This window comes from Peromyscus leucopus, chromosome 23 (genome assembly GCF_004664715.2).
Source record: "Peromyscus leucopus breed LL Stock chromosome 23, UCI_PerLeu_2.1, whole genome shotgun sequence".
NCBI lineage: Eukaryota > Metazoa > Chordata > Mammalia > Rodentia > Cricetidae > Peromyscus > Peromyscus leucopus.
Window position 1 is genome coordinate 3,301,082 of NC_051082.1, and position 21,700 is coordinate 3,322,781.

Below are 21,700 nucleotides of genomic sequence, written 5' to 3' on the forward strand. Positions count from 1 at the left end.
GAGAGGTTGACTATGGGCACATGGTCACACAGCAGGGAACAGGGATGGCCTGGAAACCTGTAACTATGGTCACCGAGCTCATATTCTGAACTCTCTGCCCTTCCTCCTCGTGGGAACAGCACAGCTTCAATGACATCACCTTTGGGAGACATTGCAATTAGTTTCCAGGGCCTGGGCCAGGTGTCTTAGGGAGTAACTCCAGCCTGGGATATCACCCACATCTGGTAAGGGAATAGGAAGCTCCAGGACCCAGCTAGGCAGCGGAGCAGGTTCTGAACTCAGACGGCTCAATGGTCCCAGAACTTGGCGGTCCCCCTACCCGTGGCCCACCTCTGCATGGCACATGTCAGCTTCCCCACAGCTATCCTGGTCCTGCCTCTTACTTGATCCTGATCTCCGGGCCTCCTTCCTCCCACACGCAGGCAGAGGGTTCACCGTGTGAGCTCTTCTGCAGAACCAAGACCGGGTACCCTGCCACCCTGCTCCCTGAGGGTCTTACGGAAGCCAGGCACTCAGGAAATCAGGGACGCTGGGAGAATGGAAGCGCCCCCTTCGGCCCCCATCATGGTCTTTGCATCATGCAATGGCAGCCTCCCTTTTCTCTCCTAACGGGCTGCGGGCTTGTGTGACTTGGGCCTTTGTGTTCCACCCTACAAAGGCACGAGCCAGCTAGAGTCCCCCTAGAGTCCCCCGGCCCAGCAGCAGGTGTCAAGGGGCATCTCCCCCTGCCCAGAGAGTGCGGATCCCTGCTGCCCTCCACCAAAGGCTCCTTCCTCAGGCCAGTCACTCTTCCTGCTTCTGTGGTCGTGAGATCGCATCCTGGCTCACACTGGGTCCAGAAGACACACGTGGGTGGTTACTCTGGTTAGCTCCCCAGTGCAGCGTGGTCCCTTGAGGGAAGGGCGGGCAGTTTGTCTCTGCTGTGGGGTCAGGCAAGGAGCCTGGCATACATCCAGACCCTGCCTTGTGCATACGCAAATGAGTGAGCCTGATTTTAAAGGTTTGGGGGATTTTTTTTAGTTTGTTTTTGGCTTGTCTGTTTTTGTTGATTTTTTTTTTTGTTTTTGTTTTTGTTTTTGAAATAGGGGTCTTACTATGAACCCTGGCTGTCCCGGAACTCACTCTGTAAACCAGGCTGGCCTCTAGCTCACAGAGATCCACCTGCCTCTGCCTCCCAAGTGGTGGGATCAAAAGTGTGTGCCACTGTGCCCTGCTTAAATGGAGCGTTTTAGACCAGGTAGTGAGTCGGAGGGTCAATAGGGCCTGTGAATGTCATTTTTTGACCTTGTCACATCAGGATACAGTCACTTCATATCCTGCTCCCATTTTCCTCATACAAACACCTCAGTGACCCACCTGCACCTTGCAAGGGCCCAGGCTGTGCAGCAACCCTGCCCTGGGAAGAGCCCCTGAAAGAGGACAGCAGACAGGAAAGGGCTGTGGCTCCCGCATCCAAGTGGACCACGGCCTTGAGTCTGGGCAAAGACCATGCTGCTCATGTGTAGGCTCAGCCCCCTAAGCAGCCCTCCCCATTTCCCATCTCTCTACCCTCCATCTCCCCATCCTTCAGTCCCTTCCATCTCCTCATCCCTCTATCTCTCCATCTCCTCATCCCTCTATCTCTCCATCTCCCCATCCCTCCATCCCTCCATCTCCCCATCCCTCCATCTCTTCATCTCCCTACCCCTCCATCTCCCCATCCTTCAGTTCCTTCCATCTCCTCATCCCTCTATCTCTCCATCTCCCCATCCCTCTATCTCTCTCCCCATCCATCCTTCCATCCCTCCATCTCCCCATCCCTCCATCTCTCCATCTCCCTACCCCTCCATCTCCCCATCCTTCAGTCCCTTCCATCTCCCCATCCTTCCATCCCTCCATCTCCCCATCCCTCTATCTCTCTATCTCCCCATCCCTCCATCTCCCCATCCCTTCATCTCTCTATCTCTCCATCCCTCGGTCCCTTCCATCTCCCCATCCCTCTCTCTCTCCCCATCCATCCCTCCATCCCTCCATCCCTCCATCTCCCCATCCCTCCATCCTTCCATCTCCCTGCCCCTCAGTCCCTTCCCCGTTCTGTTCTCTTCCCTCTGTACCCAGCCCCATGGGGCCCCAGCAAGGAAGGAAGCCCTGCACCCCCAGGGCTTCACTGGTCTTTACGCCCTTCACCCCAGCGCTCATGTCTTAGGGAGGCCCCTTTATTTACTAGTCTCTCCAAAATCCCACCGGATGCACCACTTCCCAGAAAGATTTGACTGTGATAGACAGGGGCAAATTGGTTCCAATGCCCAGACTGGCTCTGAAAAGTGGGAAGTGGCCACTTAGAGAATTACACAGGAAGAACTCTGAGCTGAGCCCTACTTGGGGACAAAAGAGATGATTAATGTCTGCCCTGGACAGGCGAGGAGTGGGTGAGCACCTGTGTCTGTTGGCTAAGTGACCAAAGGAGACAGTTGTAGTTCATTCACTCTGACCTCGGTTGTGGTTCTTTCATGGTGCAGGCTAGCTCACTCTGGCCGTGAGCCAAACCATGACGGAAAGGAATAAAACCCTCTTTTCATTAGAGGTAGGAAACCTCACAGCCAGGGATTCCCCTGTACCACAGCAGTGCATCTTACTCAGAACTGCAAAGCGTGCAGGGGATGAGCCAGGTGTGGTGATGCACACCTGGAATCCCAGATGTGGGGAGCTGAGGCAGAAGGCTCTGGAGTTCAAGGCTAGCCTGGGCTACATAGTGAGACCCCATTTCACAAACCCTTAAAAAGCACAGAGAAGGTGAGTGAAGATAAGGGCTAGAAAGTTGATGGAGAGATGATAGCGTGCTGTGCTGGGTGGTGATGGAGGGATGATGGCATGCTGTGCTGGGTGATGGAGGGGTGATGGCATGCTGTGCTGGGTGATGGAGGGGTGATGGCATGCTGTGCTGGGTGATGGAGAGATGATGGCGTGCTGTGCTGGGTGATGGAGAGATGGCATGCTGTGCTGGGTGATGGAGGGGTGATGGCATGCTGTGCTGGGTGATGGAGGGGTGATGGCATGTGCTGTGCTGGGTGATGGAGGGGTGATGGCATGCTGTGCTGGGTGATGGAGGGGTGAAGGCATGCTGTGCTGGGTGATGGAGGGTGATGGCATGCTGTGCTGGGTGATGGAGGGGTGATGGCATGCTGTGCTGGGTGATGGAGGGGTGATGGCATGCTGTTGCTGGGTGATGGAGGGGTGATGCCATGTGCTGGGTGATGGAGGGGTGATGATGTGCTGTGCTGGTGATTGTGTATGCCTGGAAGATGAAAATCTTGACAGAGAAAAATGCCTCCATCAAATTGGCCTGTAGGGAAGCCTGTGGGGGCATTTTCTTAACTAATGATTCATAGGGGAGAACCCAGCCCATTGTGGGTGGTACCATCCCTGGGCTGGAGATCCTGGGTTCTATAAGAAAGCAGGCTGAGCAAGTAAGCAGCAGCCTCCGTGGCCTCTGCATCAGCTCCTGAAGTGATGAAAAAGTGAAATAAACCATGTCATCCCCAAGTTGCTTTTGGTTGTGGTGTTTATCACGGTATGAGAATCCCTAAGGCAGATGGTGAGGGGGGATGTGGGCAGAGAAGGGAGGGGGAGAGAGGAGAAGGGAGGGGGAGAGAGGAGAAGGGAGGGAAGAAAGAAGAAGCTGAGAGGAGACAAAAGCAGCTGAGGCAAGAAGCAGGGGGAGTGGGGGGTCACAGGGATGAGGCTGGCAGATGAAGAGACTGTCATGGGGAAGAGGACCATGGGGAGGGAGGTAACAGGAGGAGAGTGACAGGAGAGAAATGTCCCACAGGAGGGGATTCATGGTTGAGAATGTCCCAGGTGAGGGAGGGTCACAGGAAGGGAATGTCACATAGGGAAGGGAAGGTCGTGGAAGAAGGGGTGTCATAAGGAAAGTACTGTGGGGGAGGGAGGGTCAGGGGGATGGAGGGAGGGTGTGGGAGGGAGGGTCGGGGGGAGGGAGGGAGGGTGTGGGAGGGAGGGTCGGGGGGAGGGAGGGAGGGTGTGGGAGGGAGGGTCAGGGGAGGGAGGGCCATGAGGGAGGGAGGGCCATGGGGGAGGGAGGGTCAGGGAGAGGGAGGGTCAGGGGGAAGGGAGGGTCAGGGGGAGGGAGGGAGGGTCAGGGGGAGGGAGGGAGGGTCGGGGGAGGGAGGGCCATGAGGGAGGGAGGGCCATGGGGAGGGAGGGTCAGGGAGAGGGAGGGTCAGGGGGAAGGGAGGGTCAGGGGGAGGGAGGGAGGGCCATGGGGGAGGGAGGAAGGGTCAGGGGGAGGGAGGGTCCCAAGGGAAAGGCAGCCAGAAGGCCTGACCACAACGCAGAGCTGCCTTCTGGGTGCCCGCCTGTCACTGTAACGTCTTGGACGTCACACCTGGTTTCCTCCCTCTTAGCCGGCATCCCTCTTGGTCTCATCCATTGCCTGGGAGCTTATTCTGAAGCAAGAAGCCGGTATCTTTCTTTGGAAGGAATGCCAAGAGGCCCTCAAGAGTCACGGCCCCTTATCCTGCTCTCACCTCTATGGTCTGGGAAAGAGCAGGGGTCCGGATGCCCGCAGAACCCATGTTCTGGTTTCCCAGGCCTGGGTTCCACACGTATGCTTCTTCTTCATGTGTTACAAAGCGGCCACACACAGATACCGCCTGCACTGCTCTCTTGAGCAAGCCCCTTCCCCATGTGGCGCGCACACACACAAACACACAAGCACACATGCACACACACATGCATGCATGCACACACACACGCGCACACACACATACACACATGTGCACACACACATACACACATATACACACATACACACACATACACACATGCACATGCATGCACACACACATACACACACACACATACACACACACACACACACATGCACACGCACCAGGTCTTCATCTGACACCTCTCACCACTCTTCAGAAGAAAGTGGCTGTGCCCATGTGAGCATCTCCCTGTACGCGAGGTGGGCCAGGCCAAGGCTGTCCTTCCTTTCCCTGGGGACACTGATATCAACCACCCTGGAAGCCTCAGGCCCCACCTGAGCCCATGCTGGGGGGAGGGGCTGTATTTCCACTTCTGTCAGACCCAGGCACTGGCCTCTTGTGCTCTAAGTATGTTCATATCAGCTATGTCTTGTAAATTCTCAGGTGATTAAAAGTCCCAACCACACGGCACAATCAGCAGCTAAACCAATGGCCCCTCCTCTCCTCCATCTCTAAATTACACAGTGGGTCACATGTTCTTAACAGCCGCCATGCCCCTAATGACGTGATGGACCTTGCACGTGATGGCCTGATGCCCTGCTAAGAGGTGGCCTACAATGAAGTGTGGCTCTTAGCTAGGCAGCTGCCTGGGCTATGTCTGATTTGAGAGGGCAGTGTGCTGGGATTGACTAGTCATGTCTGCCATGGGTGTAGAAATGGGTCTTAGGCTGTACCAGTGAGTCTCATCGAGTGGTGAGTGTGCCCGCCCATGGACACTAGTGATGCCGGGGGACAGCAGAGGATGCCACACGGGAAGATGGTACTATGTGAGTCTCTTAGCTAAAGATGCCACTAGCTACCCTTTAGAATCCAACTGCCAGAGATGGAGTTATCAAGCCCCAAACGCAATGCAGTCCAGACTAGCACCCGACCAGGGCCAGGATAATGGCAAGAACAGAGCATGAGCAGAAATGGAGGTAGACGTGTCTTTGCTTCGAACAGGAAATAGATGCGACATGGTAAAGAAATGAGAAAGTGTGCTGAACACTGATGACGGGCGCAGAGGAGGAAGAGCTGGCCACCTCTGCGTCTGTAGTTCCAGTTTCTCCTCTGTAAAATGGACCGAGTTGCCCTCGACAGACATCCAACCCCAGCAAGATGACCTGGAACGGCCTTTGTCATGTATCCGCCCCAGCGGAGCGTCATGGGATCTGATACCTTACCCCAAGTCATCTCACAGATGTCCACCAGGAAAACACCGAGTCCTGTTTGCCTGTGTGACCTTGGGTTTCCGAAGCCCCGCCTTCCTGAGCTGTGAAATGGGCTCATCCTTCCTGCCAGGGCCACAGGACTGTCAAGGGCGAGTGAAATGCTTGATCCTGAGGAGCAGCGTCTCAGCGCTGTGGCTCTCCCAGCTGCCCTCTCTGAAACCAGAGCCCCAACACCAGCTGGTTCCCAAAGACAGCTGAAAATGAGCTCAGGTTGGTGGGCGAAGAGGAACTCCCAGGACCCTGAGCCCCGACATCCCTACCCCAGCTACGGGCCAGCTGTGCGGTAAACATGTACGGTCCTGGCCGATCACCAGGCTCTGGCCTCTGCTGACAGAGATGCCCACAGACTCACAGACACATACATCTGAGATTGCACGTTTTCTTTCCAGTCTTGGATGACAACGATGTGGAAGGTTGGAGGGACGAAACAGTAGATGGAGCTTCTTTCTAACAGGGCTGTCAAAATGCCGCCATGAAGGACAGACAGATACAAGCCCAATCCTGTCACCGCAGAGCTGTGTGTCCTTGGGCAAGTTGCCTCTCTTCTCTGTGCCTTAGCATAGAGGGGGTATCGGACAGCACCCCACAGACTCCATTAACCCCAAACCATCCTCTCCAGCTTTCAGAAGCCTTGATTGTGCCCGGTGTGTCTGAGGAATGGGCCACCGACTTAGCACAGACCCTCTGAACGTGTCCTCGTCTTCCAAGGACCGCATGTATCAGGAGGGCGGCCCGTTCCCTCCTAGTGGCCTGGTGGAGATGCAGTCTGAGGTCTTGCTTTTAGGTAGCAGCTGGGGGTGGGGGTGGGGGGAGTCTTTCCAGCGTCGGGACTCAGATCTCACCGCTAAGTGGCACAGAAGGGGACGCCATTCTACACACACAGTCTACCCAGACCTTTGGGACAACCGGAGCCGAACAAAGTGCTGTGTGCCTTCCGTACTTATGACAGACTACACTTGTGGTGAGCAGGCCCCCACCACACCACACATGCACACCGCTTGTGCAACCCACACGTACACCCCCACACAGGCACACCCCACACAGGCACATCCCACACGCATGCACCCCACACAGGCACACCCCACACATGCACACCACATACATGCACACCACATACATGCACACCCCACACAGGCACATCCCACACAGGCATATCCCACATGCATGCACCCCACACAGGCACACCCCACACATGCACAGGACACACAGGCACACCCCACATGTGCACACCATACACATGCACACCCCACATATGCACAGCACACACAGGCACACCCCACACATGCACACCACACACAGACACATCCCACACATGTGCACCCCACACAGGCACATCCCACACGTGTGCACCCCACACAGGTACACCCCACACATGCACACCACATACATGCACATCCCACACATGTGCACCCCACACAGGCACACACCACAAGGCACACCCCACACATGCACACCCCACACATGCACACCACACACGCACACACACACATCAAAGAGAAGGCTATGAAACCAGATCTGAGTGGGCACCATCCAGAGCTTCGGTCCCTGGTTGGTCCCAAAGACTGCTCACAGAGTCTGAGATAAGCCTGGACCATGCATTCCAGGGCCCTTCCCAGGCCAGTGTGAGGGAGGCACCAATGTCCAAGGTGGGACAGACCCCGCTAGTAGATAAGTCCTGGAGGAGAGGCCAGGGGGTGGTTGGGGCCTCGGCCCTCAGATGTTTATTAGAAGAAAATCTAAAATCTCCACCGGGAAGGTCATAGCCAAGGTCACAGGGTCAGTAGCATGAGGCCCTGTGACTCAAGGTGACCAGGACCATATGCAGGAAGGACGGAATTGTCACCCAAAGGCCCCTCACGAGAGGGCCAGCCACCCACTTCTGTCTTCCTTCTCTGCCCCCCCTTTTTTCCTTCTCCCTCGCTCCTGCAGCTGCCTCTGCTCCCCCCTCCCCTCCTCCCGCCCCTCTTTCCCTCCTCTCCCCCTGCCCCTTTCTTTCTCCTCTCCAGCCTCCTGCTCCCCAGAACATCCCTCCACCTGCCGCTGTTCAGGGCGGACGGATGGCCGCAGCTCGGACTCAGTGCAGGAGCAGATGCCCTGACAGGAACCATCCACGAGGGTCAAGGAGCCAGTCAGCAGCCTGGAGCTCCCAGCCCTGGACGTGGGGGAGGCCAGGCTGGCACCGGGACGTCCTGGGGAAGCCAGGGCTACTGCTGCTCCCCTGAGGTCTGCAGCTTGGAGGCCTCTGAGCTGCCGGCAGATTGTGGTGAAGTTTCCCTGTCCCCAGGGCCACTGGGGCCTGTGGGTCTCCTCCACAGCAAGTGGGTGTCAGTGTGCCACAGCGGACACCTCCCTCAATAACACGGAATACCGAATCCTCCAGCCTGGGGCCACCAGCCCCTCCCCCACCACACACACAGGCTTCATTTGAAACAAAATCCCACGGAAGCTCAGGCTCATGTTCAGCAGGAGGGGAAAACTGAGGCCTCTGGACAAACACAGAAAACCAGCTTAAATCAATGAAACTAAACACACACAGACACATATGTACATATACACACATACCACACACACATACATAAACATACATACCACACAAACACACATGCATATACACACACCACATACATATATATACACAATACATCTATACACATACACACAACATATATATACACAATACATAGATATACATACCACACATAAACAGATACATATATATGTACATAATCCATATACATATATACCACAAACATACATATATGCACATACATATCACACACACACTATGTGCACACTCACATAGACATAGATACAACACATACATCACACACACACACACACACACACACACACACACACACGGTGGATGTTAACTCCAAACTCAACACATTTTTTAAAATGAAGATCGGCGGCCAGCCATGGTCTGGTGAGAGGGCTCAGCAGGAGATTGCAGCCAAGCCTGACAGCCCAGAGTTCTACCCCAGGGACCCACATGGCAGACAGAGAGTCCACTCCCCAAAGTCGTTTGTTCTCTGACTTCCACACGTGTGCTGTGTGGCATGCCTCCCTCCAGATAAATCAATCAGTGTCAAAATACATGTTTTTTAATGCTTGGCAACACAGACACAAAACTCGAACCCTTAACCGGTGTCCTTACACCACAGAACCCGTTGTTGGAGCAAACACCACAGGCCCGAGAAGCGCTCGCCATCGGGAAGGCCTAAAATAGACCGCGTGTCCCAAGGCCTCACCCCCGCCGCAGCGTGCCAGCACAGAGCCCAGCCCGACCGTACCTGGTGGCCTCGGGCTTCTGGAACCCACTCCTGTCCACGGAGTCTCCGGAGTGGTCACGCAGGGACCCCAGCGAGCGTGGAGAGCCGGGCCGGCCGGGAACAGTGTCGTCGGGCACCCGCTGCACAGACTCACATCCCTCCCTGCGCCTCCTCCCCCGGCCGGCGAGATAGCAGCAGCTGGGCCACAGTCATTTCCAAAATTAGCCCGTGAGCCCCAGGTCTGGCCAGGAGACACAGCCGGGGTGGTGGCCGCTGAACCAGCTGTGGGCAGCATGGACATATATGGTGACAGGGAGTGGGGAGGGGACGTGCTGGACAAGCATGTTCCCAGCCTTCATCTTATCACACACCCGAGCTGCAGCTTGGGCCCCGGGAGAGAGGAGGACAGTGATCCCCTCCACCCCACCAGGCTGGGCAGAAGGTGCCGGAACCCCTCTGGTGGCTCCCTGTGAACAGGAAGGAGAAAACAGGCGGAGCGGGCGGTATCTCCCACAGCCAGCGAGCTTCCTGCTCGCATTCACGCAGTATTCCCAGCAGCCCTGCTGCGGAAGGGGTTCTCTCAGCCCCGCTCTACAGGTGGAAACTGAGGCACCAGCCTGAACACTTGAGGCTGGCGATAAGGCTGAGTGAGTCAAAGTGCTTGCTGCCCAGCCGCCGAAGATCTGCGTTCAATCCCCAGGGCTTCTGCGGACTGTCCTCTGACCTCCACCATGTCCCTAGCGCGGAAATAAAGATGTGTAATTTAGAGCGTTTTAGGTTACCCAGCTGGTCCAAGGACCTGGAAAGCCAATACTTCACCAAGGTAGTATGTACTCCAGAAGCAGTCCTAACACAACGCGTGCTAAACCAGCCTCTGCGGGAAGGGCTTTGTCCTGAGCTGGGTGGGGCACAGTATAGAGCCAGCGCTTAGCCCGCTTAGCCCGCATGTGGTCCTGGGTGTCAGCTCCAGAGCGTGACAGGAGGTTGAGCCTTCCGTCCTTAGCATGTCTGCAGGGGCACAGGTCCACACGATGAGGGATCCCGTCAGAACGCACGTCCAGAACTCTAATCACGCAAACACAGCAGACTCTCCCAAGCATATTTCCACACTCCATATGTGTGTGAGAGTGTGTGTGAGTGTGAGTGTGTGAGTGTGTGTGTATGTGAGTGTGTGTGTGTGTGTGTGTGTGTGTGTGTGTGTGTGTGTGTGTGTGTAGGGGGGTGTTCACATGCCGGCAGGTGCACGTACATGTGTGGGTGCATGCTGCTGTGTATGGAGGGCAAAGGTTACCTTTGGGGTGCCATGCTGCAGGATGCCGCCCACATTATTTTTGAGACAAGGTCTCTGACTGGCCTGGAACTCACATATTCCCTGGGTCCGGGTGCCTGCATGGCAGTATATCACCTTCCCTCCATTCCCTGTCTCAATGCGGCATTAACCTCACAAAGGGCCCATTTCCCCTTCTCGGTCAGGGTTACTATTGCTGTGATGAAACACCATGACCAAAAGCCAGATGGGAAGAAAGGGTTTATTGTGCACACTTCCACATCAGCATCCACCATTGAGGAAGTCAGGACAGGGACTCAAGCAGGGCAGGAACATGGAGACAGGAGCTGATGCAGAGGCCATGGAGGGGAGCTGTTTACTGGCTTGCTCCCATGGCTTGCTCAGCCTGCTTTCTTACAGAACCCAGGACCACCAGCCCATGGATGCCCCCCCAACAATAGGCTAGAACCTCCCATATCAATCACTAATTAAGACAATGTCCTACAGCTGGACCTCATGGGGTCATTTTCTCATTTAAGGTTCCCTCCTCTCTGATGACTCTGGTTTGTGTCAAGTTGACATAAAACAAGCCAGGACAACTTGTCAGCTTGTCACACAAACACATCACCTTTCAGTTAGAACCTTTCCTTTCTCATTTAGCCCCGAGATGGCATGTTAATATTAATATCCCAATACAAAACATAAGTGACTTTCAGAGTCCCACAGTCTTTACAAATTCAAACACATTAAAAGTTCAGTCTTTAAAAAACATCCAATCTCTTTAAAAAAAACAAAGTCTCTTTTAAAAGTTCAAAGTTTCTCAACTGTGGGCTCCTGTCAAACAAAAACAAGCACTTTCTTACTCCAAGGGGGCACAGTCACAACCCGAACAAAGCAAAACCAAACTTGAACTGTGTAAATAACTCAGTGTCCAGTGTCTGGGGTTCACTCACCATCTTCTGGGCTCTTCCAAAGGGCCTGGGTCACTTCTCCGGCTCCGCCCTCTGCAGCACACACAGCTTGTCTTCTAGGCCCTGGCTCCACTCCACAGCTGCTGTTCTTGGTGGTCGTCCCATGGTACTGGCGGCTCCAAAATGCCGGGGTCTCTGCCGCAACTGGACTGCACTTTCATCAATAGGTCTCTCCTGGGCTCTCTTCAGGGACTCCAGCCCCGCCACACAGTGCCAAGCCTCAGCTGCTCTCCATGACCCCTTCAGGTCTTCAAAACCAGCACCACCTGGGTGACTCTTACATGACCAAGTCCAGCTGCCAGCATGAGGTGCAACCTTGGCTGCCTCTGAACACAGCTTCTGTGTGCTGACCCCGAGGAAACCCTTCCCAGAAGACTTCCCCTCAGCGATGCTGGTCTCTATCAATCACTGCTGATTCTTCAGCCCCAGCTGAGCAGCATCCGTTGTCCCAGCAAAGCAAAGGTTTCGCTTCAGTGGTTCTGGTCTCCTGTTAATCACAGCTGATTCTTCAGCCCCAGATGACCAGACACCACAGATGCTTCACACAAATGGTCCAGTAGAGTCTTTGCTTCCCTCTGAAACATCACGAGCCAGGCCTCCATCATCCGCACTGCTCTCAACATTCTTATCTTCCAAGCTCCTCAGAACAGCTCACTAAGATATCAACACTCAGTGGCTTTTCTAGTCCAATGTTCCAAAGTCCTTCCACAATCCTCCCCAAAGCAGTGTGGTCAAGTCTGTCACAGCAACACCAGGTAATATCCTGGTACCAACTTGTCTTAGGGTTTCTGTTGCTGTGATGAAACACTCTGACCAAGGCACTTGGGGAGAAAAAGGGTTTATTTGTTTATGTTTCCACATTGTAGTCCATCACTGAAGGAAGTGAGGACAGGAAGTCAGGGCAGGATCCTGGAGGCAGGAGCTGATGCAGAGGCCATGGAGGGGTGCTGCTGACTGACTTGATCCTACGGCTTGCTCAACCTGCTTGCTTTCTTTCTTTCTTTCTTTCTTTCTTTCTTTCTTTCTTTCTTTCTTTCTTTCTTTCTTTCTTTCTTTCTTCTCTTCTCTTCTTCTCTCTCTCTCTTTCTTTTCTTCCTTCCTTCTTTCCTTTCCTTCCTTCCTTCCTTCCTTCCTTCCTTCCTTCCTTCCTTCCTTCCTTCCTTTCTTTCTTTCTTTCTTTTTGGTTTTTTTCGAAACAGGGTTTCTCTGTGTAGTTTAGGTACCTGTCCTGGATCTCGCTCTGTAGACCAGGCTGGCCTCAAACTCACAGAGATCCACCTGGCCCTGCCTCTCGAGGGTTGGGATTAAAGGTGAATGCCACAACCACCTGGCTTAGCCTGCTTTCTTATAGAACCCAGGACCACCAGCCCAGGGGTGGCCTCACTCATAATAGGTTAGGTCCTCCCTGATCAATCACTGTTTAAGAAAATGCCCTACAGCTGGATCTTATGGAGACATTTTCTCAGTTGAGGTTCCCGCCTTTCAGACGACTCCAGCTTGTGTCAAGTTGACATAAAACAAGCCAGTGTACCCCTGAGCATGCAGAACTGGCAATCACTCACAGGTTCCCTAGGGCACAAGTAGGCCTTCTTTGGGAATGACTACCTTGGTAACGAACATGGGGTTGTGGGCACTCAGGGGTCCCGGTGTGGGTGACATGGGCTGCTGTGGGCAGCTCTTCAAGCTGTGTCTCCAAGCCAGTGAGGACCCCATGATATTCAAGCATGAACTACCCAGGCCTTTTCTAACCTCCCACCTCAGCCTGGAGGTGGGTGGGTCTCAAGCAGGAGGCTGGGGTGCAGAAGTGATTCTCCGGGCTGGTAGCTTCCTGGGTAATTGTGTTCACGTGAAGGCCACGATCCACCCCAAGCAAGTTCCAACACGTATTTATTTTATTCCCTGGTGTCTGGGGAGGGTGGGTGTGCGGCTCCTGGGATGACAAGTCACACTGTGACTCAGCCTGGAGCTGGTAAGTAGGATGTGGCATCCACCAAGCATCCCCGCTACCCCCACTCCAGACTCCAGGCTTCCTTCCCCAGGTGGGAGGAGGGGGGGGGAAACGAATACTCAGAAGCTGCCATGTCACCAGGAGAGAGGGTCATAGTGCTCTTTGGTGCGGTGTCCTCACCATTCAGTTGTCTGAGTCCCATTCCCACCTGTCCCTTGCCATCCTTTCAGGGAGGGGACCCGTCACACCTATCCCACAGGTCTCTGAGAGGGTCCATCCAGTCCAGCACTACAGCTCCAAACCGGCCTCCTGGAGACGTAGCCCTGAGGGAAGGATACAGTGAGCAGGTGTCTGGATCCCGGGAATGGCATCGGGACCGGGCACGGAGAAAGTACCAGGACCACCTCGGCCAACCCCAGTGCATTTTCGAGATCTGCTTTTGCTTACAGTCCTTAGGAAAAACCAGCCCTTTCATGCCAGTGCCCGACAGAGCCTGGAGGAAGGGCACAACACTGAGCAAGTGGCCCTGTGTGGCCCAGGCATCCCCAAAGGAGATGACAGCTGAGACCATTTGATGACAGCACCCCAAGCCACTGGGCCAGTCAGTCTTTCTTGAGAAGGGAGATCTGATTGGCCCATGGCAGCGGTCAAGGTCACCCGTGATGGTTTTGCCAAGGTGGCTGGTGTATGCACGTCTACTATCTACACCGCTGCTCCTGCCCAGTGCCCAGCTGGCCACGGATGACCCTGGTAAACTGCGGCCTGGCAAGCATGACTCTGCTCACTCTCCCCAGCACCCACGGGGACTGTAAAAGCTGTGAGTTCACCCCGTACTGAAGGAGAGGCGTGGAGTTGCCTGCCCCCGCCTCACTGTGTCCTGCGGCTTTGACCTGTGTCAGAAACACTCTGCAGGTCCCCTCCCACCCTCTAACGGCCACATCTCCTTTAGTTTTGGCTCAGGGAGGGGTAGCCTCCGGCACTCAGGTGCCATGCTGATCGCCTGGCCTGATGATTTGGCCACTGCCACCACGTGGGCTCATGCCGTCTCAGGGAAGCCAGGACTCCAGACACTAAACCTGACCTCAACACTCACCCATGGAGTCCCGCCCAGTCTTAACCCCAACATGGCAAAAACCACCCTCTTGTAGACTTGTGGCTTTCAGCTGGGGGTGATTTTGTCCCCTTTTGTCCCTAAGGGACCTGCGGCAGTGTCTGGGGACCCTGGATCGTGGAGGTTTGGGTCCCGGCATCCGTGGAGAAAACAGGAGCATAATGAAACTTCCCGCAATAACTTGAGGGTCCCCTCAGTGAGTCACTTGGTCCCTTGGGGCCATAGTGTCAAGGCTCAGAACCCGCCTCTTCGAAGTTCCCATCTCAAGCCTGGGGAAGGGGAGGGCTTTGGGGGAGTCCCACCTTGTCATAGTACATTACGTCTGTTTGGCTTTGTTTTTTTTTTTGAGACAGGGTTTCTCTGTGTAGTTTTGGAGCCTGTCCTGGATCTCGCTCTGTAGACCAGGCTGGCCTCGAACTCACAGAGATCCGCCTGCCTCTGCCTCCCGAGTGCTGGGATTAAAGGCGTGCGCCGCCACCGCCCGGCACGTTATGTCATATTGTCACGAGCTCAACGCTGTGCACTGCCTTCGCAGCAAGGGGCCCATGCTGGTTGGGTTTTTGTCAACTTGACACCAGCTAGCGTCATCTGGGAAGCAGGAACCACAATTGGGAAAACGCCCTCATCACACTGGCCTGTAGGCAACGATATGCATGTGGCATTTTCTTGATTAGCCATTGATATGGGAGGGCCCCGCCCCCTGCCCCACCGTGGGTCCTACCATGGTGGTGTCACCACCTAGGCAGGTGGTCCTGGGTGTATAGGGAAGCAGGCAGAGGAGGCCATGGGGATGACGCCGGTAAACCATGTTCCCCTATTGCCTCCGCTTCGGTGCCTGCCTCGGAGTCCCGCCCTGAGTTCCCTCAGTAAGGCATTGTGACCTGAGAGCTGTCTGATGAATTAAGCCCTTTCCTCCCCAAGTGGCTGTCGGTCACGACGTTGATCAGAGCAACCGGAAGCAGACGAGGACAGACGCTCGATGCATGGCACCGGAAATTGAAGGGATTCTCAAACTGCCCGCCCTGCGCAGAGGATAAAAGGGTCCCTGGACAGTCACAGCAGCACTTAGGAGAGTGGAGACCTGAGGAGCCAGAGGTAGGGCAAGCCTCCCAGGCTGGAGTGGGGAAGGCAGGGAAGCCGTGTGGTGGGTAGGGGTGGGTGGGGTGGGGGATTGAGGTTGGCAGCTGAGGGGACAGCTGACCCAAAGTTACTGTGGTGAGGAGAAAATACGCCAGCCAACTTCCTTCTTCTCCTACCCAAAGGCCACCTGAGTGGACCCCCTTTCTGAGCTGGCCCCGAGTCAGACATTAGCGAGCCTGCGGGTCCAGCCACGGAGGAGGCTCTTGGGTCTCACGCGAGTCACACAAATGCACAGTGGACAGCTGGAGAGAAGCAAACACGCACGATTGCTCAGGTTACCTGACCACTGCTGTGGGTGACCAGGCCCTCCACAGCTGTGCTTGATACATGGGCGTGTTTTCTCGGCTGGAAGCCCCAGGATCTGATACTCCACCCTGTGAGATGACACATCTTGTGAATGTCTCGCCACATCGAGGCTGCCTTAGAACAGCCTGGTGAATATATTCCCCGGAAGCTACACTTCTCCCACGGTAAAAACAAAGTCCAGGAGATCACACACACACACACACACACACACACACACACACACACACACACACACACACGGTAACTGGCTGAGGGTCAAGTGTCCTGGGAGTGAAGCCAGTTCTCTTTCATTTCATGACATTACCTAGGGGGTAATGTCACTTTCGGGGCACTCCAGAGGGCCAGGAGCTCTCCAGTCTTGGTCACAGATGTGTCAGTCACATCTACAGTTCACACAAGGCAGTGCCTTCTGCCCACAGGCTGGTTACACGGACCGGACGAGGGTCTCCTGACCGCTGTTTAGTGGATGAGTTTTAAAGTCGGCACTGAGACACTGCAGGGAGTCTCCGTGGTGACCTGGCCAGGCCAATAGTGACTTCCTTTCTGCCCAAATTAGCAAGAGCATTAGACAAAATAGCAATTAGAGCATTTCTTATCCAGCTCAAAGACAGGAGGTACCTAGCTGACCCCCGACATGGACCCGCCAGCAGACAGTCCTACCCAGGCAGCCATGGCTTGGGGTTCTGGTTTAAAGTGCTATGTACCACAAGGGCCATCCAGCACATCTCCATGGATCAGGGGCGGGGTGCAAGGAAGGAGTCACCTTTCCAGAGAGGGAACCCTAGTTATCTTGAAGGCAGATTGGTGGCATGTCATGGTTTTCCGCATGCTGTGGGCTGGATGGACTTCTTCATGTGGGATTTCTAGACCCCATCTTGAAAGGTTTGGGAGGCTCCAAACCCCTGAGCTTGGGAAGGAAGCTGTGCTGGGAGACCCCTAAAATCAGCCCCAACCCTTGCTGGCCGCCCTTCCTCATCATAAAATTCTACACCCTTTTTATCCACAGTCAAGACTCTTTAGAGTGAGTCATCAGTGCTGTAGCAGCTTGGGGAAGAAACGCAGTCTTGAATGGCAGTCAGGGATCGGCACATCAGATTAGGTCTTTTATATGGATCCTTCTAAGTGGGGTCGACATGAGCAATTTTCCAGCATAGAAAACCAGCTGGGCTGCTCCAGAACTGTACAGCAGGATGATATGGAACCAGCACACTCACAGCTGTACTTATATGAAGCACACCATCCCAGGCCAGTGACTGGTGATACGGAGAGACTGTGGAACACCATGCCCAGGGCCAGTGATTGGTGATATGGAGAGACTGTGGAACACCACACCCACAGCCAGTGGTTCGTCATATGGAGTAACTGTAACATCTCACCCAGGGCTGGTGACTGGTGATATGGACTCTGTTGCATGAATTCTAAATGGTCTTCCAATAAAAACCCAGAGCCAGGTTTGGGGTAAATGCTGAAAGATCAGAGAGGCAAAGGAGCAAGCCACTAGAGAAACTTCTCACCTCTACCGAATCCTTAGGCTGAATGGAAGACAAGATCTGATCTCCAAGAATCCTCTGACTGAAAGCCTCTTAACCCTCAGCTGAGAAGCTTCCTCAGTCAAAAAGGCCCTAGTTCCTGTTTCCCCACACCTTATATACCTTTCTTCGCCCAGCCATTCATCACTTCCTTCCTAGAGCTGGGATTAATGGTGTGTGTGCTTCCCAAATACTGGTAGCAAAGGCATGAGATCTCAAGTGCTGGGATTAAAGGTGTGACTCCCAAGTACTAAGATTAAAGGTGTGTGCTACCACTTCCTGGCTCTGTTTTCATCCTAGACTGAATCAATCTCATGCAGTCCAAGGTGGCTTTGAACTCACAGAGATTCTCTGCCTCCGGAGTGCTATGATTAAAGGTATGTGCCACTGCTGGACCTCTATGTTTAATCTAGTGGCTGGCTCTGTCCTCTGATCCTCAGGCAAGCTTTATTTGATACACAACATATCACCACAGGACTCACTGTGACATACCACACTCAGGCTGGTGACTGGTGATATGGACTCACCGTGATCCCACACCCAGAGCCAATGAACAGAGACTTTGAGCAACATAACATCTCCCGTGGGAAACTGCTTCACCTGCTCCTGAGGAGATGTTACCCCGAGGGCTCTATACAGCACCGCAAACTCTCACTACCACAGTGAGTATGAGAAGAGACAAAGCAAACGCTGGTGTTCTACGAAGTGTCCAGGTAGTTCACTGGCTTCATTTTGTGTAGCTGTGCACAGCAGGAAGCCGATGAACTTCTTTGAAGGTCTGTCATACTTAGCCAAGAATGCAGTCAATATGCAGCTATGAAGAGGAAAGGACTTCTCCCAGGGTCAGCTCTTCATCCCATACCACCTAAAGAAGACACAGCTCCCTCGCAGGTCATTCCTAGGTGCGAGCGTTTGCCTGTAGGACCCCATTTTCCCAAAATGCTTTGAATAGAAAGGGAGAAGAAAGCCCAGGCAAATCAGCTTCGCCCCAAAGTAGTTTTAAAACACAACTTGCTGTGTGTAAAAGAGACGGGGAGAGGGTTGTGCTGGTGTGACTGCTGTACCCGGAGGCCACTAAGACTGCAGAGGGAGGGCACAGAGCGAGAAGGCTGAAATGTGCTGGGTACCCTGGCTCCCGGGAGGCCATGCTGGCGAGATAAGAAATCTATTTGCCCAGCTGAAAGGGTGGACAAGGCTGGCTACAAAACCAGATCAGCATCCTGAGAGAGCGATGGGAGGTCATTCTCTGAAATGCTGGTTTCAGCCTGGGACCCAGCACTCCCAATGCCTTTGGAGGAGGTATAGGAGGTCAGTCTCCGGCAAGTCACCATGATGCATTATAAAAACCCACGTGCACATCTCGCTTGAGGACAACCCAAGCCAGAGAAATGAGACATCAACCCCACGCTGCTGCTTGTAGGAGCTCAGTTTTATTGTTTCAACAACACGAAGGCTGCCGTCTCTTTAAATAACAAACTATACAGATCACAAAGAGCAGTAATACAGATGGTTTCCATGGGAACACACATACGGATTCAATAAATAATATAAAAGGCTTTTGTGCTAAAATAGAACTCTCGTCTCAATAGTTACAGGTCCATCCATCTCTGTTACCCAGAAAAAAAGCCAGGTCTGCTATTACTTAGAACATAGAAAAATATAATTTAATAAAAGAACTAAAAAAAAAAAAAAAAAAAAAAAAAAAAAAAGGCCAGTGTTGAGTTTATAATCCACATGCAATACATACAACCAATGGGCAGGTAAATAACCAAACAAACAAACAAACAAAAAAACCACAGTTGATGATTGGAAAGACTGCTCCACCCCACCCTATTATCAAAGATGTTTTACCTCTAGGACAAAATAAAAAGAGAAGGAGGCATACATAGGTGTTGGTTTCCAGAAGGGACTCTGGTGCTGGGGAGCTCTGGGGTTTGAATTAACTGTGAGAAAGTCTTTATTCTTTGTGAACGATGAGCACTTAGAACCCACTCTCTGGAGCTCTCTGTTTTTGACACAGGCCGTTTGAAATGTGTGGGTTCCGCACATCTCGGGAGCACAGCACCTCCCCGTGGCTGGTAGGAGTGGCCGCACCGTTGTGTGTCCTAGAGCAACACTCTTAGTCTGTTAGTTACTTATTTCTAAGGCAGGGTTTCACGACGACGGCATGGCCCAGGCTGACCTGGGACTTGCCATCCCCCTGTCTCAGCATCCTGATTACTGAGACTGCGGGATATGAGACGCTGTGCCCCGTTCTCCTGTATTCTTTAAGCAAACAAAAGCAAATCAACAGAGAAAACTCCATCATGACCGAGGAGACAAGGCTTATAGCTCGGCTTTCTTCACTCCCTAGCAACAAACAAACAAAAAGGAGGCTTGAACTAGGCAATCCCATTAACACAAATGGGAGCAATTAAAACTTCCAAGTAAACCTCACTCAGGAAAAGAAAAGTTGTTTATTTTTTTTTTATTTTTGAAAATTTAAGTTATAAAAGTTCAAAGTGGAAATGGAGTTAAATGTGCAGAAAGGCCCAGGGTGTCATTCTGGGGTTCCCTAGCAGTCAGCTGGATACCTTCCCCCATCCCTGCAGCACAGTGAATAACAGTGACCAGGACACTGTCTCTCTCCACCTGGTCTACAAAGCGCACAGTGTCAGGTGACAGATTCAGTGGCCAGGGATGCACCTTCCTGGGAACGTCCAGTGAGGAACACAGGGTGCCGTCATGAGGGGAGCCACTCAGTCTCAGAAGCAAAGCAAACAGGCCTTGCAGTAGTAACTCTGGAACTCCGGGGGGGGGGGGGTAGGGGGGGGGTAGGGCCTCCCGCCAGCCTCCATCATTCCTTCCCTGGTGCTCTGTCAGGAGGATGTGGTGGCTTCCATTGGCCAACGGGGCAAACCTTCTCCACCTGCCCTGGCCCTACCACATAATTCCCCATGACATCCACTGGACAGTCAGGGATCCGAAATGGTCCAGTTCCTGTCCTGGGGAGCTCTGACCCTCCGCCACACTGTCCACTGGTGAATAAACATGGCTTGAGGGGCCTCAGAACAGCTGCTTCTAACAGGCACACGGCCAAGACCAAGGGGCCGCTCAAGCTAAGTCATATTAGTTGGCTAACAGTCGGCTGCCCACCCTCCGCCCACGCAGGGGTTTAGACCCGGAACTGTGGACATGTGAGGCAAGAGCTTGGCCCCAGAGCTACTGCCACAGCCCTTGGTGTTCTGAAGGCAAGGCCTTGCTATGTAGCCCAGGCTAGCCTCAAACTCATAAGCCTCCTGCCTCTGCCGGTTGAGGCTGGGCTCGTGAGCCTGCTGCATTAAGTCTGTCGGATAATGTCTTTCTTGAAAGGCTGGCATCTCTTCCCCAGCAGGCCGCCATCCACCCTTCACTGCTGGTTTTACAGTTTGTGACGTCAGCCAGGGGCTCCGTCCGTGTGCAGGCCTCTGTGTCAGCAGAGAGACGGGTCCCCCTGCCAACCACTCCAGAGAGACAATTTCTACAGGCTTTGCTGAACAATCACACTTAACCACAGCCTGGAGGCAGGAGCGGGGAGCCCCAAGCACAAGTGGGTATTTCAGGTTAAAAAATAAATAAACTGGGGTTTGCCAAAGATTTTAATTTTGCGTCTGTCACACAGCTGCTTTAAAACGATCTACTATTCTTGCTTTATGAAGCCGAGGCTTCTTAGTACATAACTGCATAAAAACAGCAACACCTGGAACATCCTCCATCACGTTAAGTACTCTTCCCCAAAACTGGAATAAGGAGGAACACACGGGCTTGTTGTGTGAATGGTACCAGAAGCATCTGGCATCTGGGGACCCACCAACAGGATGGGATCTCTCAAACGGCCATGCATTGCAAACTCAGCTGGGTTCTCCTTCCACCCTGGGGGGCCCAGGACACACCTCACCGCGTGCTTGGGTGAAAAGATGGCCTCTGAGGACCCATCACCCGCCCATGTGAATCTTGAGGGCCGCGGCAAGGGCCATCTGCCCTCCCTCTCAACTGTGTCCTCACGAGGGAAACAGGATTGAGGGGATAAAATGGTTTACTTGGAGTAAGTCTGAGGCAGGGGGATTCTTAGGAAACGCCCCCCAACACACACACAACTCCTTTCTAAAAGGGAAGGAACTTTAAAACGGCCTCAGTTAAAATGATAACACACGATGT

The 21,700-nt window shown here is 53.6% G+C and overlaps 1 protein-coding gene across 1 annotated transcript in view; it reads right to left on the bottom strand.

Annotated features, from left to right (window-relative positions):
- Positions 1-10,352, bottom strand: part of Myo18b (myosin XVIIIB) — a 216,633-nt gene extending 206,281 nt beyond the window's left edge. The window contains 3 exon segments of the mRNA XM_037198646.1: positions 9,274-9,459; positions 9,866-9,989; positions 10,121-10,352. Coding sequence (XP_037054541.1) covers positions 9,274-9,459; positions 9,866-9,989; positions 10,121-10,352 — 542 coding nt within the window.
- Positions 10,353-21,700: the final 11,348 nt, after the last annotated feature.